At 43.6% G+C, this 17,790-nt stretch overlaps 2 protein-coding genes across 2 annotated transcripts; one reads left to right on the forward strand and one right to left on the reverse strand.

The window, feature by feature from the left end:
* Nucleotides 1-1,722: 1,722 nt before the first annotated feature.
* On the forward strand, nt 1,723-8,934 carry zgc:112285 (uncharacterized protein LOC561476 homolog). Its single transcript, XM_024387805.2, has 7 exons — nt 1,723-1,843; nt 2,383-2,555; nt 3,830-3,939; nt 6,808-6,902; nt 7,146-7,426; nt 7,880-8,043; nt 8,533-8,934. The coding sequence occupies exons 1-7, from the start codon at nt 1,824-1,826 to the stop codon at nt 8,710-8,712; spliced, it is 1,023 nt and encodes a 340-aa protein (XP_024243573.1). The 5' UTR covers nt 1,723-1,823; the 3' UTR covers nt 8,713-8,934.
* Nucleotides 8,935-9,478: 544 nt separating this feature from the next.
* LOC112224315 (mitochondrial import inner membrane translocase subunit Tim23) lies at nt 9,479-12,763 on the reverse strand. The gene is made up of 7 exons (XM_024387806.2): nt 12,086-12,763; nt 11,910-11,968; nt 11,671-11,764; nt 11,445-11,529; nt 11,070-11,128; nt 10,846-10,956; nt 9,479-10,732 (listed from the first exon to the last, which is right to left on the reverse strand). The coding sequence occupies exons 1-7, from the start codon at nt 12,180-12,182 to the stop codon at nt 10,614-10,616; spliced, it is 624 nt and encodes a 207-aa protein (XP_024243574.1). The 5' UTR covers nt 12,183-12,763; the 3' UTR covers nt 9,479-10,613.
* Between the last annotated feature and the right edge of the window lie 5,027 nt (nt 12,764-17,790).

Here is a 17,790-nt window from a genome sequence, read left to right on the forward strand (position 1 = left end):
GGTGAATTTTAGCCCATTCCTCCTGGCAGAGCTGGTGTAATTGAGTCAGGTTTGAAGGCCTCCTTGCTCACACACGCTTTTTCAGTTTTGCCCACAAATATTCTATAGGATTGAGGTCAGGGCTTTGTGATGGCCACTCCAATACCTTGACTTTGTTATCCTTAAGCCATTTTGCCACAACGTTTGAAGACTGCTTGGGGTCATTGTCCATTTGGAAGACCTATTTGCAACCAAGCTTTAACTTCCTGAATGATGTCTTGAGATTATGGCCAAACAGTTGTTTTTTTTGTTTAATCAGACCAGAGGAAAAAGTTTGAAAAGTACACTCTTTGTCCCCATGTGCTGTTGTGAACTGTAGTCTGGCTTTTTTTATGGCAGTTTTGGAGCAGTGGCTTCTTCCTTGCTGAGCCTTTCAGGTTATGTCGATATAGGACTCGTTTTACTGTGGATATAGATACTTTTGTACCCGTTTCCTCCAGCATCTTCACAAGGGCCTTTGCTATTGCTCTGGGATTGATTTTCACATTTTGCACCCAAGTATGTTCATCTCTAGGAGACAGAAACACATCTCCTTCCTGAGCGGTATGACGGCTGCGTGGTCCCATGGTGTTTATACTTGTGTACTATTGTTTGTACAGATGAACGTGGTACCTTCAGGCATTTGAACATTGCTCCCAAGGATGAACCAGACTTGTGGAGGTCTACAATTTGTTTTCTGAGGTCTTGGCTGATTTCTTTTGATTTTCCCATAATGTCAAGCAAAGAGGAACTGAGTTTGAAGGTAGGCCTTGAAACACATCCACAGGTACACCTCCACCTCCAAATTAGCCTATCAGAAGCTTCTAAAGCCATGACATCATTTTCTAGAATTTTCCACTGTTTAAAAGCACAGCCAATTTAGTGTATGTAAACTTCTGACCCACTGGAATTGTGATACAGTGAATTATAAGTGAAATGACTTGTGTCATGCACAAAGTAGATGTCCTAGCCGACTTACCAAAACTATAGTTTGTTAACAAGAAATTTGTGGAGTGGTTGAAAAAGCGAGTTTTAATGATTCCAACCTGAGTGCATGTAAACTTCCGACTTCAACTGTAGGTCCAGGATCCCAGAAAAAACAGCCCTTAATGTCAATATGTGTTACTGCCTGCCTGCACTGCATTACAGTAAGCATGGATATGTGAATGTGTGGATGCCATGAATTATTGTAAATAATCTCCAATAGGAAAAAAATGTAATGTATTAAAATATCCTGTCAAAACATTCACTGATGTTACTTTCATATGCATTCTTTGTACTTTGCAGTATATACACATACATGTACATAGGCACTCACTCACTCACTCACTCACTCACTCACTCACTCACTCACTCTCTCAAAAAAAACACACAGACACTCACATACACACACACAGAGTGTTTGTAAACTTGGTGAACCATGGTGGTGTGAGTAAGTCTGTATGTTCAGTTCATTCAGGCCCTGTGTACTGCTACTGTTCAGTTGAGCAGGCACATTCCCTGTCATTCACTGTAGTAAAGGCCTGAAACCACACCTCACTAGCTGCTTCTACTGTTGTCATATCTCACTGTTAACGAACAAACACGGTAGTTGTATTTGTTATGTAGAGAAACAAAGCCCTCTATCTTTCATGCCCCCTGTATGGTTAAAATGGTTTAGTCCTGTGCCTAGGTGCGAGCCATACTTATACTGTTTAGGATCACTTCATCCATCCACAGCCCTAGGGAGGTTTGGATAAGTTATAGAGGTTAACTGGAGAAGATTTAGAGTTAGGTAGATGTTTAGATAAGTAGAAGTAAGCCTGATGATGGAAATTATTTACAGGTAATGGGGTGTAATAGTTTGTAGATATGAATGGGTGGAGTGACAAATTGTGTGCGTGTACAGGGGTTGGGTTTGGAGGGTACAGGTCACCGGGTCACGTGACACAGAATCAGGAGATGGGCTTATGGGGTGACGTGCGTCATGGGGTGAGTAGGGAGTAAAGTAGAGGGGCTGTTTTTTTCCTACATGTTTGTCCTATGTTTGCGGCCAAGGGAGTGTGTTGTGCCTGTGTGCATGTGTTCATGCATGCGCATGTATGAATGTGTGTGTGTGTGGGAATGTGGGTGTGTTGAAAGTGCTGATGGGCCCCCCAGAAGTCCCTATCCATTGCTGTAGAAGCCCCTGGCTGCAAGAGAACAATCCAGCACTGGGGCTTTGTAGTCATCTTTGTCCCTGGGGGTGTGTGTGTGTGTGTTCGTTCATATGTAGGTACATGCGCACATATTAGTTTGTGAATGAGTGTGCGTGTATGTATATGCCTGAGTATGTGCAGGTGATTGGATGCCTGTATGTGAGCGTGTGTTTATGTGATTGTCCAGTGCTATATATATAGTGTGCTGTGTGCGCGAGGCAGTGATTCTGCTGAAGATGGTTGATGTTCCAGGGTCTCCACTCCTATCTCTGCTGCTGCTGCTGTGTGTGTCGCTTCTGCCTGCCGCCACATACACCCTGACCCCTGGCAGACAGGCCCAGCACAAAGTCCTGCACCTGGGTGAGCCAGATACACACGTACACATCAGTGGAGGTTGGTGGGAGGAGCTTTAGGAGGACGGGCTCATTGTAATGGGTGGAATGGAATGAATGGAATAGAGTCAATCGGGGTTTCCATATGTTTGATATCGTTCCATGTATTCCATTCCAGCCATTACAATGAGCCGTCCTCCTATAGCTCCTTCCACCAGCCTCCACTGATACACATGGACACCAGCACACGAATACACACACTGATTTTAAAGGAATAATCCACTCAATAACACAAATTCTTAGGATTTACATAGTCAAATAATGAAAATATGTTATAACGATATATGTTGTGAATTTTGCATTTCGTCGGTAGGAAGCAACATGTGAAAAGTCGACTTCAAAACCCACAATGCAATGCTCTCTCTATGGACAAGCTGGCTGGCTAGCTAGGTAGCTAGTTAGTTAGTTAGAAAACGTAGCTGCCTACACACACTAATACCAAAGTCAATATCAGCATGTTAAGTAGTTAGCTAGTTGTAGTTAGAATCTCACCATGTTGATCGCGTTTCTAGCTCACGACTTTGAGTCAATGTGGTTGCTATGGCAACGTGCAAGGAGCTTGCGGGTCTGTTAGCAGGGAGAAGAGTCAACCGCATTGTGGCACGATAGTTGAAGGAAGAAAGGCCATTAATCTGACGGCGCACCGGTATAAAATATACACTTTGTTATGATGATATAGACGGATGGATGCGTTCTAGACAAGTATGCCCATACCTTCTATTGTCTGATTTGGCGATCTGGAGTGCAAGTATTTATTTTGAAAGGGTTATGATATGTGATAGTGTTTTATGCCCTATCTCCAGTGACAGAACTATATAGCTATTTCCTGATACCACAGATTGACCACTTTGAAATTAAATCATGGGGATATTGTTATTTTACTCCCTGATAGAACATAGGCTTTCACCAAATTGACAGGAGTTTCATGATTTATATTTCTGCGTGTGGATAATCCCTTTAACAGCGACTACACCGCTTTCTCTCTCTCTCAATCTATTTGTTTCGCCACCCCTTTGCCTTTCCATCAGATTTAATCTATCTGACCTCAACCATTCCGACTTGGGCCAATAACTAAAATGAAGTTTTAAAAAAAACATGTTTTATCATTCTAATTGTTCAGAACTGATCTTTGTAACTGACTGCGATGATTCTTAAACTGACTCGCAGACTGTGGCGTGGCAGATCTAGGATCAGTATTCGTCTGACTGTACTGACAGTTCCTGTGTATTTTCTTTCCTATAGACTGGCCTAAGGACTGTGGCACGGCCCACTATAAACCTAACATGGTTGAACGGATCGTCTCTGGAAACGAGGCCAGACCTCACTCCTGGCCATGGCAGGTCTCCCTACAGGTAAATCAATAAACCCATGAACATACTTATCTACTTGCTATCTTCAGGATGTCGAATTTTCACTTAGTCATGCATTGATGCCAATGGGGGGACTCAGTGAAAATTTGACTTAAAGGTCCCACCACAGTCAAAATCATGTTTTTCATCAAATGTTATTATATTTAGATGAAACCAGATCAAAGTAGGATGACCAAAGGATGAAAAATGTATGTTGCTTGTGCATTAATACAGTTTGATAATTGCTTGTGCATTAATACAGTTTGATAATAACGGTACTGGCCCCCTCCCCAAGTGTCAAACACTTGGATTCAGGAGAAGGACTCAGTAGAGTGCTCCAACTCGAGGTGTCATAAACAAGCAGCCATCTCCCCAACGTAAAAAAATATTTTAACATGACCTTCCCCTTCTAATGTAAAAAAAAAATTGCACCCCCCCCCTCATAGAATGAACTCAAAATAATGTTTGCAACCACGAATAACAATAACTGTACCGACCCTGTGTTTATAAACGTGGATATCATCTTTGCCACTTTATGGCACAGTTGATGCCACGCAGGGCTATGGGCCAGAAGGTCGAGGGTTTGCTGACCACCACAAACGAGCTCACTCTCGCAGTCTGTTTCATTACACTACGATCAGAAATGGCTGCAGACAATGATCAGCTAGGGGGAAATCTGATTTTCAACATTTCGATTCAAGATTTAGAATTGAAAAAATATATGCAACACATTTTTTCCACCAACAGCTTTCTGTATCGACTTCGGGCGCTTCAACGTCATGGTTTATTGACTCCCTATCCAATATCGAAGGCTTGGCTTGACAATCTCTGAATGTCATTCAACTTTTTGGTGTTTAACAGATGTGTCTTTCCATTCATCAAATGGCTGCTGCAACAGTTTGGATGCTGGAATTATATTTTGGACGAATGTGCGCAGCTAGCCTACAGGAGACTTTTGAAGTAGCCTAATCAGATTAAATCGTTGTGACTGGTTGCATTTATGCCATTCATAAAAGGTAATACATTTAAAAAGTTAAATTACAAATATTTAGGCAGAAGTGTTAAGTTCTAGGTGAACGAGGAATGCTGCATGGATAGTGGAGGAGGCAGAGCGTGTTAAGCTTTCCAGAATAACTGGGCCTGCTAGGAGCATATGTGGCCACATTATTATAGGACGACTTGGGAGAATGAAGATCTGCAGCAGACAGCGCATCTCAGTGTGAGAAGTACAGCCAGGATGGCCTGCTACTGTGCCTTTCTAGACCTTATAAACTGTTGAGAGTAGACCCACAACTGATCCAAATGGAATGAAACATTAAAAACACAGGGCTTTTGCACCGTTATGCAAATGACATTTTCACTGCAGTTTACAGCCTAGAGTAAAATGTTGTACTCACTTGAAAACAATAATGCAATTATTAATTGCATTGTGGTGTTATAGGCTAGTTTATGTAGACTAGCCTATAACGTCATAAAGAAGTGGGAATTACTTGTTTTGAAGTTGTAAATACCGGTTGGCTGCATTCAGGTGCTTTGAACTTGTTGAATAATAAAGATTGGCTCATGGCCAACAAGCTGCTTAAGCCATAAACTAAAAGTACAACTATCATGCTTGTAAATTATTTTATTTTTTATTGATTGCCCTTGATAAATAATGTTTTTTAGTTGCATTTAACTGCCGAAAATGCTGTTATCAAGCTCATTTCCTACTAAGGTGACGTCAGAGGTCATCGTGTGGGAGGAGTCGGAGCTCAGGGTTGATAGACGAGTTTTGTTGTATATTTGTTTTCACTTTCACGTTTACTTACTTAGCTAGCAAATGCAGCCAGCTAGTTTAGCCTGCTCAAACACCCGGCTCAAACAGAGAGGGATGCTATGTTAGCTCTCTGGCTATCCAACACTGGAACTCTTCCAAGTCAAGGTAAGCTTTTGGTTATATTAATTTATTGCCAACAGGGCCTGCCGGTGTAAGTGCTAAACTGCTCGCTGTACACTATACTGCATGATTGTAGTGGGTTTACTAATGCGTTAGTTCTAGCTATGCTGACTATGACGTTAGTTAATATGGTGACAACGATATAGACTGTGTGTAACAGTTAGTGGTTATGGTATGAAGGTTTGACTTGGAAACTTTTTTCGTCTGGTCACAGACCTGTTGTGTTGTGCACTGAAGTCCACAAGCGAAGGGAAAAGGTGAGAGGAGAGTGTGTAGATGTGAAGTGATCACGCTGTTTGTATGTGGCTTCTATGAAAGTGAACTGTGCTTGAGGGTGATCAGGGGTGCATTCATTCCACCGATTCTGTTGAAAATTGTTTCTTAAACGGAAGCAAACAGAACGAAGCGGGGATAAACATACCTGAATCTGTCCAATAAAAACTATTGTTTGCAACTGTTGGACTAATGATTACACCCTAGATCCGCTAGATGCATTGAATGTGTCACGGTCGTTGTCAATTTTCATTCATAGGCTATAGCAACCTCAAGATGGGTATAGGGAAACATTTGAGTATCATGCGGTAGCCTAAACCTATCGATGTTACATTGAGCTGGGTAAATGGAATATAAATGACAACAATCGAATATGCTGTAATAGAAATAAGGCCATGCTCATTTGAAACGGCACCGACCGCCACTGGTATTCATATGCTCACACCATTCTGTTGTTGAGGTACGCATACACCATCCCAACACAGAGGAGCTGCATTTTATATACTTAATTACAATTTGTTTTGGAAGGAAAACTATTTCACTCATATTGCAATTAAATGTAGTGCATATTTCATATAAATCTGAAAACGCTGGACAGTTACTTTAAGTGGAAGGTCTTGCCTGTGGGTTGATGGCAAATGTGTGTGTTCTGTGTGTCTCAGGTTCGCCCCAGAGGCAGTAAGCACTACATCCATGTCTGTGGAGGAACTCTCATCCACAAGAACTGGGTCCTCACTGCTGCTCACTGCTTCCAGAAGTAAGACTTGCCATTCCGTGAGTGGTAGCACACAACATTATTGGACTGAGCTAAAAATGAAACACTTTTCTCAAAAGGACCACGGTCTAACCCATTCACCATAACTCGGTTTAGACGAGAAAGAGACGATACATCTTGAGAAACCACCAAAAAGGACTAGTAGACTACCTGTGTGTAATGTGACGGGCAGTTACATTCTGAACCCTGCGTGAACTCAGTTACCCACCATGCTGTGTGTCTCAGGGGTAAAGCCGAGGATGCTGGGAGTTGGAGGATTGTCCTGGGGAAGCACCAGCTGAAACGTTCCGAAACACCCGAGAAGACTATCCCGGTGAAGAGGATATATCGTCACGAGCATTTCCGTTACCCCACGCACAGCGAGTTGGATTACGATATCGCCCTGGTCAAGGCTGCCACTGACATCGTGCCTACCAACCACATACGCTATGCATGCCTGCCGCGCAAACAGATCAGCCTGAAGCCAGGACAATACTGCTGGGTGACCGGCTGGGGAGACACTCGGGGTAAGGAGGGATGATTAAGGGGGAGGAGGTTGGATAGGGATGAGGACTGAGAGGAGGAGAAAGGTGCGGTTGGCTGGGTAGACACTCAGGTTAAGGGGGGGTGAAAGGAGGAGGAGAGGAGGCTGGGGAGGCACACAGGGTAAGGAGGGGGAGGCTGAATGGAGACACTGGGAGAATCTCATTGCATACTCGTATCCTCTCGCCTCCTTTTTAAAACCCATTGGAGGAGACGATCAGAGGGGAGGGACCTCTGGCTTTCTCATCCAATGCGTTTTGAAAAAAAGGTGCGGAGTGAGGACGCGAGGAGTATGCAATTGAGATTCTCCCTATGACCACTTATGTTAGAACTAACATTGTAGACAATAGAGCATTGACAAGGGCTGCGTTCAATAGGCATGAAACAAGTATGTTGCCTAAAGGTAATCCTGTGGTGTGTCCCTGTCTGTGTATCAGGTGGGAAGGAGAACGTGTCTCTGGCTGAGGCTCTGAACCAGGCCCGTTTGCCCATCATCGACATCAGGACCTGCCGTCAGAAGAAGTTCTGGGGAGACCGCGTCAGGGACTCCATGATCTGTGCCGGCTTCAGAGACACAGAAGGACCACCTGCTGCCTGCCAGGTAGAGAAAGGGAGGGTAGGGAAGGAGGGGACTGAGGAAGGGTGGGACAGAGGGAGGAGTGGGAAAGACCGAGTGAGAAAGGGAGGAGGAAGAATTACATACTTGTACCGAGTACGCCGATTGGCTAATGGCAAACAACCTGCGTCAACTATAAATTAGAAGTACAGCTATCATGCTCGTCAAACAAATTATAGTGTTAAAAAACATTAATAGATTGTTTAAAAATAATAATGGTTTGTTGCATTTAACTGCTGAAAATGCTGTTATCGAGGTAATTTTCTTAACTGCAGAGTTCAGCATGTGGGAGAAGTCAGAGCTCAGAGATCATAGATGATTTTCCCACTATAATTGACCAATTGGAGGGGTGTTTAAATAAATTTTCCCCAGTTGCATGCTGGTATTTACACATTTACGAGATGTTATAAACGCAGCATTAGTATTAACATAGGAATGTGATCTAACAATGTTTTATCCCCCCTCTCCTCTTAGGGTGACTCGGGCGGTCCTCTGCTGTGCCAGTTGGGGCGTGACAGGTGGGAGGTGCACGGTGTGGTGAGCTTTGGCCCCATTGGCTGCACCGTGGAGAACAAGCCCAGCGTGTTCACCCGCACCGCCAATTACATCCCTTGGATCGAGGCTACGCGCATCAGAGACATCTTCATGCACTAGACTAGACCACACACACAACCTGACAACCCCTCCACACCCCAAAACTATAGCATTTATTTTTTGTGCGAGATACCATATTGCCTCCGGCCACACACCCCTCTCCTCTGTGTCCATAACCTGTGAGTCACTACAGTGACATCAGACAAAATTTGAATGAAGACATTTTACAATCAACATTGTACTGACCATCAGCATTTCATTAAATCAAGCAACCTGTCACGATGCTGTAATCTGTGTTAAATTCTGTGTTATTCAGGCTTTGTGTCTCTGAAAGTACTCTAGTCACCATCCACTTAATGTGTATGTTATGGACAATTTGTTTCAGAATCACACTCAAGTCAACAATTCAATGTTTTATGTCTATAACCTATGGATTTTGTCTGGAGCATTTTGTCCTTCAATATTACATTCAGAATCATGTTATCCCATTTCATTGATGCATGCAAAGGAACATACAGTATCTGCAATTTGTATGGCACGTATGACACCTTGACCTCCACCACATCCCCAACCAATGTTCCACTTCCTGGTTGTACTCTTTCCTGACTATAACTCCCATCATGCAGTCTGTCAGCCAATAAAGTTGGCAGAAAAAGCAGAACATTGTGAACCTCTTCTTTCAAATATACTGTAGAACACTTCGTTTAGCTTACTGACTGATACCAATAGTGTAGAGGGCACACAATCTGGGTTCAAATCCCACCCCTAACCCCATCTACAGGCTTTCACAGCATGAGCACAACTGACAAAGACCCAAGGCAGCATATTATCATTTTGAATGTTTGTTGTATTGTTCTTACAGTGGGCTTAACAGGCAAGGACACAAATAGATAATACAGACACTTCCAGTACTGTTTGGAAGTAACTTTTAGAAAGGTCAGCATCGACTCCAACTTTTAACAGGAAAATAGTACCCACTATGAATAAATACATTACAACAGTTTTGATTGTAAGGCCTAGGTAAGGGTGTGTGCTGGGATGAATGTCTCTTTGCTCTTCAGCTTCATGAAAAGTCTTGTTCTGTATCTGAAGGACTACAACCCACAGTCACATGAACGCAAAGGACTACAATCATGGCTTCCAGAAGCTCTCTGGTTGGGTCTTAGACCAGTGTTGCAGAGGTGGTTCAATGAACCATGCTTAGATGAGTAACCTTGCGTTCGCTCCCTGTACTAACCATTTGGCTTTACCTCAGGGGACTAACACAGTCGTGAGTCAAGTGGGCAACCTCGTAAAATAACCAGTCAGTAACACCAGCCGAGATGTTCAGATAACTTCAAGGAGGGGAAGGGTGGATGTATAACTGACCAGACATGACTGGATAGCTGTTAACCGATTTCCACTGAATTGTTTTCATCACTCCAGTCATGTCAGATGAGTGATCACTTCACAGGGAGGGAGAAGGCATGTAAAAATGATTACAACAGGGCCCCAGTATCCATTTACTTAGCATATACTCTAAACATGGACATACTATTTACATGACTCTTTCCCTCTTCCAGGCTACTAGATGTAGCATTCAATAATATAACATAAGATACATTTCTAAAAACAGTTCCCAATACAATAACACATAAACCCCTTGGAAATAGCGTGAGGCCTTTTCAGATCTGTGTGGGTGAGAAGGGAGGTAACCCAGAAGGACAGGGCTGGGGGGGGGGGCAGCAAGGGCAGTTGTGTTTCTTGGAGGTCATTTAGTCCATGGTTTAATGACATCTCAGTCATGCCTCCAATATCCCAGAACCCTCTCAAGTCAGGAAGTGAACAAGGGAAGGGGCTGGTGATATTTGTGGGAGGGTTTGAGTATTGGTAACCTATTCCCTGAGACTCTGGCCAAAAGTAGTACACCAAGTAGGGAATAGGGTGGAATTTTGGATGAAACGCAATAGATAGGGATGTGTTCAGTAGAGATTTGAAGAAGAGGAGCCACCTCTGATATGGTCCCAGTTACTGTAGAGAGCGTAGGCACCAGACATGGCCAACCCCACCAGACCACCACGAGCCACTCCCTTCAGCCCTCCTGAAACAAACACACGTTTTGAATGAGACAGATGGGGTTTTTAGGGCACTACATGTTGAACTCTTGCCCCACACGAGACACAACCATAGACTAACCACAGACAGGCTACACACCTGTGGATTTGAACAGCATGCCTGTGAGAGTCCCAGCAGCCAAAGTGTTGATGTCATCCTCTGCTCCTCTAGCCTTCTCTATGGCCACGCCAAATATACTGTACAATAACGCTGTAAACACACATGCACACCCCATGGTTAATATAGACATACTAGGGACAAAACACCTGGTCCATGGGTTAGCCAGGGTGAAGAAGAAGAGGAGGAAGGGAAGAAGTGCTCACCAACAGAGCCCAGAGTGTTGGCCCAGGATGCACCTTGTCTGGTCACCATGTTGAGAATCCTGAGGGCAAGGTCAGAGGTCAGATAAGTGAGAGCAGTATATAGAGCACCCTACCACAGAACCCTCAAACGCAACTCTGGCCCTTGAAGCCAGTTCCACTGTGTTTTTTCATTGGTCCTCTCTAATCAGGGACCTGGGACACCAGGTGGGTGCAATTAATTATCAGATAAAAAAGAAAAACAGCAGGCTCCGGACCTCATTGGGTTAGAGTTGAATACCCCTGCCATAGAACATTTATATTAGCATGAATAAAAACTTGTCTCCAACGTGATAACACTAAAGCCACAGACTACTAGAGGAACACAGTGGTGCTTACTGGACGTTACGCGGTTTAGTCCAGCCCATTTCTCTGGTCTCCTTCAATCCCATCCTCAGACCATTCACTGTCCCAAACGCAGCTCCTAGAATTGGAGGGGGCGAGAGAGGAAGAGACTCAGATACAGAACCAGCAGGCATCATAACTTAATATGGGAGAAGGGGAGTTACGTGGATAGAGAGAAGAGGTGAGACAGAGAAACTGAGAGAGGGAGGGAATGTCTCACCTGTGATGCAGCTGCCCCCGATGGTGAAGAAGGCCAGTTCAAACCTCCCTCTAGTTTTACCAGCCCCTGTTGGCAGGATGAACTCATCTGTGTCCTGGAAAACACACACACACACAGGTTAACATCTATTATCTTAGTCGACTTGATAGTGGGAATGTCACAAATCAATTCTACATATCCATTCATTGAGTGAGGTCAACTTCTACTAACTAGCTAGGTAGCAAGCTAGCATCTCTTACCTGTACGAGGTAGCGGGGGTCAACATTAAGATAAGGCGACAGGGGGCTCATTCCAGTCACTATGTAGAAAATACAGTAACCTCAGTTGATGTCAACGACGGCCAGTGTTGGCCTTGTCTAGCTAACGTTAGTTAGTATGCTAGCTACCACCAACATCAATTGGCAGGGGCACTTACATGGGACACCGGCGAGCTCTGTGTTGGAGTATTCGCTGCCTCCAAAGAGACTCCCGAGGCCGCCTTTCCCTCCCGACCCAGGGGCGTTATTGTCCATGTATGGTGACGATCTGGAGACTCACCCGGCGAACGCTTCGGGCTGGAGATGCTGGTTGGGTTAGCTAGCTAACTAGCTAACATTAGCCTAGCTGACCAAACGTGATGATGCAAGCCAAAAGCAATAACGTTGGCGATATTTCCTAGTATCTAAAACGCAGTAATATGTTCACGTTTGAATAGTGTTGTACGCTGTCTTACTGTAGGTAGTTAGATATTGAAATTATCAGCTTTTTGTAAATTATAGTTGGGTTAGCGTTTTCATCGTGCTTCTCTGACCTCCACGATATACCGTAAAGCGACCACTGACATGCGATTACGTAAGCAGACCTGAAAGTTAAGCAACGTTATACCCATCTTTGGCACTGCGTTGAATGGAATTACTCAACGTAAAACGGGTGACATTGAGCTATGGTTGCATTTGATACGCGGCTATAAGCAAAATATCAAAATACATTTGCGAGTGTGACAATTCACGATATCAAAGGGTCACTTAAAGTAACGATACATTTGCACTAGATGGCAGCAAAGTAACATTAAAGCGCTCAACGCCAGTTCATCTGTTATCAAAAGACCAGACCAAAGAGTATAACGACCCAGCTAACAACAACAGTTCTTACAACTTTAGAGAACGTTCCCCTGAGAGTCTCATTAGGGAGTGAACGTTATTTATAATAAGGGTTACATGGAGAAAATCGGACCTGTTTGAACAAAATATATTTTACATAAATCCTCCCTGAACGATTGAAAAAAAAAAAAACAAGTGACCCTTCACTATACAAAAATAATAATTGAAACAAAGTGGATAGCAGAGAACATATCTATCGTTTACACTCACTTCTTGGACAGACCAGAGCTTTAGAAACTGTTCTTCGTCCTGTCAATATGACATGAATTTTGATAGAGCACAGGGCTGCGGAGCAGCTTGTGGGTTCGCAGACCACCGTGGACAAGAGGTGGAAATATCTCCTTTATAACCATTGCATGAAGCTATCATCGTATTTGCAGGACAGCATACATTTTTTAAATGCCACACGAATGACCAAATTTACAGGCTATGAATGGACAGAGAGATAGGCTTATGTGCTTATCTTATCATATTTGTCCAATGCCAAATCAGTGTGTCTTGTTTGCAAGGAAACAAATAATTAAATCTGAGACATCATTAGGAATCTGCTGATGGTACTTTCAAAAGTTAGGCCTACATTTCCACCCCAGACAGAGTAGGCCTACCGATGCAGAAAAGTGTAAGCTTTAACGCTGAGAACTCTTCATCCGTGGCTTAACCCGGTGAGAAAAGGTCACAAGTGTTTCCCTAAAAGCTGTCTGGGTTTAAACATCTTCTATTGTACAGAAAGTGAATAGCTTAGTCGATGGATAGTGACAGAATTAGATTACTTTCCAAGCCAATTCTGCCTCTGAATGTCAAAGAAACTTAACAAGGATATCTTAATAAATGGTAGGCATATGACATACCCTCTTACTGTATCTGCGTAATAGTGTGCAACTGCAGCACATCATTTGGGGCAATCCTACAAGTGGGCGTTCCTGCAGCCCCCTCGAGCATCACATTGGTTCCTTCATCATCCTCATGTTTGTGTGACACTTTTGAATGTAGGTTTAAAAGGGAAATAAAAGTATTATCTGAGTTAGGCAGTGCCCTTTGCTCCGCGCCGAACACGTACCCTCACATTTGTTTACAAAACTGTGGGAAAACAGTGCCCGACCTTCAGGGGCAAAGGACACTGTCTACCGGTCGGTCGCTAGTACATCAGGTGGCAGGCGGGAGCGACACCGTGTGCTTACTAACTAGCTAGTTAGCGACACTGTGTGCCAGCTTGCTAGTTAGAACTCCAACACCAAAACATGCTAAATAGGTTCTCTCAGGAGATTTTTGCTAACATACAGTCAAGAAAATGTTCCCCTAACTAACGGAAACTAGACACTCAAACATCAGCAGAACATTACGGGTAACATTGCAAAAACATTCTCTCTCCCTGGAATTGTTAGCTGGGTAACCCCTTTCATCTTCCCTTTCATTCTCCTTTCATCTGTGACCAGGCTGTTGAGACCACCAGTACTCTCTTTGATTAGACTTTAGTGTGTGTGAGATGTCAGGTCTTGGTTTACTCTTTCTCTGTTTGGTTTTGACGAGACAACACACACATGCAGTCTTCTGTCTTGCTGCCCTATATACATAGGCATGGAATCATTGGCCACTTTAATAATGGAACACTAGTCACTCTAATAATGTTTACATACTGCTTTACTCATCTCATATGTATATACTGTATTCTATTCTACTGTATTTAGTCAATGCCAATGCAACATTGCTCGTCCTAATATTGATATATTTCTTAATTTCATTCTTTTACTTTTAGATTTGTGTATTGTTGTTAATTGTTAGATACTACTGCGCTGTTGGAGCTGGGAACACAAGCATTTCGCTACACCCGCAATAACATCTGTTAAATATGTGTATTTTACCAATAAAATCTGATTTGATTTGTATATTTAACCTTGTGGGGACAAACAATTCAGTCCCATTCAAATTCCTTTTTTACCTAACCCTAACCTTAACCCTAAACTTAAGCCTAAACCTAACCCTAGCTCTTAACCCTAAAACTAACCCTAGCTCCTAGCTCCTAACCCCAACCCTAAACCAAATTTGAATCCTATCACAATTCTAACCTTAATCCTGATCCCCCTAGAAATAGCATTTGACCTTGTGGGGACTAACAAATTGTCCCCAGTTGGTCAAATTTTTGTTTGTTTACTATTCTAGTTAAACACATACACAAATGTGTATGTAGGCCTAGACAGTATAGCCATCTGTCACAGGTCAGTGGAATTATGAATGAATTTATTGTGGTGAAAAACCCCCCACAAATAACAAAAGTTATTTAGATGCAGTCACTGTAGTAGCCTTGTGGTCTGGGGCAGCCTTGTGTTATTGTGTATTCATCCGAGTCGAAGTGGACAAGTGGAACGATGAAGATTGTCATTGTTGTTGTTGTGTGTGTGTGTGTGTGTGTGTGTGTGTGTGTGTGTGTGTGTGTGTGTGTGTGTGTGTGTGTGTGTGTGTGTGTATTCAAGCTGCCTGGCACAGTCTGTGAGTAACTGTTGTCTCTGTATGGGAGCCCGGTGGACCCACTGGCCTCCTACAATACACTATTCAGTCTCACGCACACATATGCACACACCCACACACATATGAGCATGCACACACACACACACACAGACATGGTCCGGCCAAGAGGCTTGTTTATCCCTCAGCCAATCACCAGGAGGGAGGAGGGTGCACAACAACAAAAAATGCTGTATGTGAGAATAATAGCTTCATCTTTATCTTCTTCTCTCCCTCTCCCACATGCAAACTTGTTGCTCGATCCCCCTCCCTCTCTTTCCAACTTTGTTATCATTCCTTCCTCTCTCATTTCTCTAAGCTGAACTAAAGCTGAACTAAACCAGTACAGAAAGGAGCCTCTACAGGACCCTGGTGTGTGTGCTTGTAGTCACGGCAACAAGAAAATAAGGTTTTGTCTCCTTTAACCCCTTAGTGTCGATTGATGCCGGTGAGTGAATCTAAGTAACATAATAAAAAAATCACCATCAAAATTTGTCAGTTTAAGCTAGAGATGTCTCGTTTTTCGCATTGGAGTCGTCTCAATCCAACACATCCGCCTATGTCGCACTTCCGCATCAGTGAAAGGTGGCAGAGCTAGAGATGTGTTTGTCAGTCCATGAGACTATTGGCCACTCTATGGAAAGGGGAGACTCTCGCAAACACGATGGTCGTCTTCATTTTGCTCTACGACCCCCACAAGTGTTAGGGAACTTGTCTGAAATCGGTTCCGTTGATGTGCCAACTTCTGTTTGTAGCGTCCTAACTGTTTGGGCTACAAACTAATGTGACCTCACTGTGGAAAGGGGAGATTCTCATGAACATGATGGTGTTCTCCATTGTGCTCTACAACCCCACAAGTGTCATGGGACACATCTGAATGTAACCAGTACTGGTAAAAAAAAAATATGGAAGTATGAAATGAGTTCAGCCTACCCAAAAAAGCACGTAGCGGGTAAAAATCGTATGTCCTTTGTTGCAACACTCACTACCTAGTTCCAAACTGCCTCTGGAAGCAATGTCAGCACAAGAACTGATCGTGGGGAGCTTCATGAAATGGGGTTCATGGTCGAACAGCCGCACACAGTGCTAAGATCACCATACGCAATTCCATACTGGAGTGGTGTAAAGCTCGCTGCCATTGAACAGTAGAAACCTGTTCTCTGGAGTGATGAATCATGTTTCACCATCTGGCAGTCCAATGGACGAATCTGGGTTTGGCGGATTCCAGGAGAATGCTACCTGCCCCAATGCATTGTGCCAATTGTAAAGTTTGGTGGAGGAGTAATAATGGTCTGGGGCTATTTTTCATGGTTCAGGCTAGGCCCCTTAGTTCCAGTGAAGGAAATTCTTAACGCTACAGCATACAATGACATTCTAGATGATTCTATGCTTCCAACTTTGTTGCAACAGTTTGGGGAAGGCCCTTTCCTGTTTCAGCATGACAATGCCCCTGTGTACAAAGCAAGGTTCATACAGAAATGGTTTGTCTAAATTGGTGTGGAAGAACTTGACTGGCCTGCACAGAGCCCTGACCTCAACCCATCGAACACCTTTGGGATGAATTGGAACGCAGACTGCGAGCCAGCCCTAATAGGCTAACATCAGTGCCCAACCTCACTAATGCTCTTGTGGCTGATTGGAAGCAAGTCCCTGCAGCAATGTTTCAGCATCTAGTGGAAAGCCATCCAAGAAGAGTGGAGGCTGTTATAGCAGCAAAGGGGGACCAACTCCATATCAATGGCCATGATTTTGGAATAAGATGTTTAACGAGCAGGTGTCCAAATACTTTTGGACAAGTAGTGTACATATACAAATATTTCCTGAGCTTTTCTTATTTCGGAGGACAAACACTTCAAAACCTTGCTTCTTATGATTTATTTTGTGACGGTCTTTTTTGGAATGTGTTATTCAATACTAGCCCCCCCATGGGCTAGTATTGGCTCTAGGCTAGATTATACAGAGAGGAGAGTAGTTTACCAGATGGTGTGGCGATGGTCTGAGAGATCCTGGGATAAATGTCATAAAACTACAAACAAAACAGGATCGGTAGAAATCAAGAGTGCACACACAGACAGAGTTTTAGATGTTTCTGACAGGTGCCTCTGCCTCAACCCCCAAATGGGAGAATGACCCAGTAGGAAAAGGAGATAGGGAGAAAGACAAACTATTTTTCCTCTTCCTTGGCCTTTTTTCTTTTCCCTCTTTCTTTCACTCATTCTCAATCTCTCTCATTTGGCCCACACTCCATCCATAGGAATGTAACCCTCTAGTCCATTGGGTTGCCAGATCAGGCTCCCAGTAGTTCAGTGAGTTGCCAGATCACGCTATTTCTCTTCCTACAGCTGCAGGGTCAGTATCCAGAGCAAAGGCTCCAGGTCCAGAGCCAAGCCTGGGGCTCAATTAGCTCTCTACCCCCTGAGGGGGAGCAGGAAGGGTGAGGAGAGGGCAGATAGTGAACAACTCACTGACAGCCCTCAGTCAA

This window comes from Oncorhynchus tshawytscha, linkage group LG25, assembly GCF_018296145.1.
Source record: "Oncorhynchus tshawytscha isolate Ot180627B linkage group LG25, Otsh_v2.0, whole genome shotgun sequence".
In the NCBI taxonomy this organism is placed as follows: Eukaryota; Metazoa; Chordata; class Actinopteri; order Salmoniformes; family Salmonidae; genus Oncorhynchus; species Oncorhynchus tshawytscha.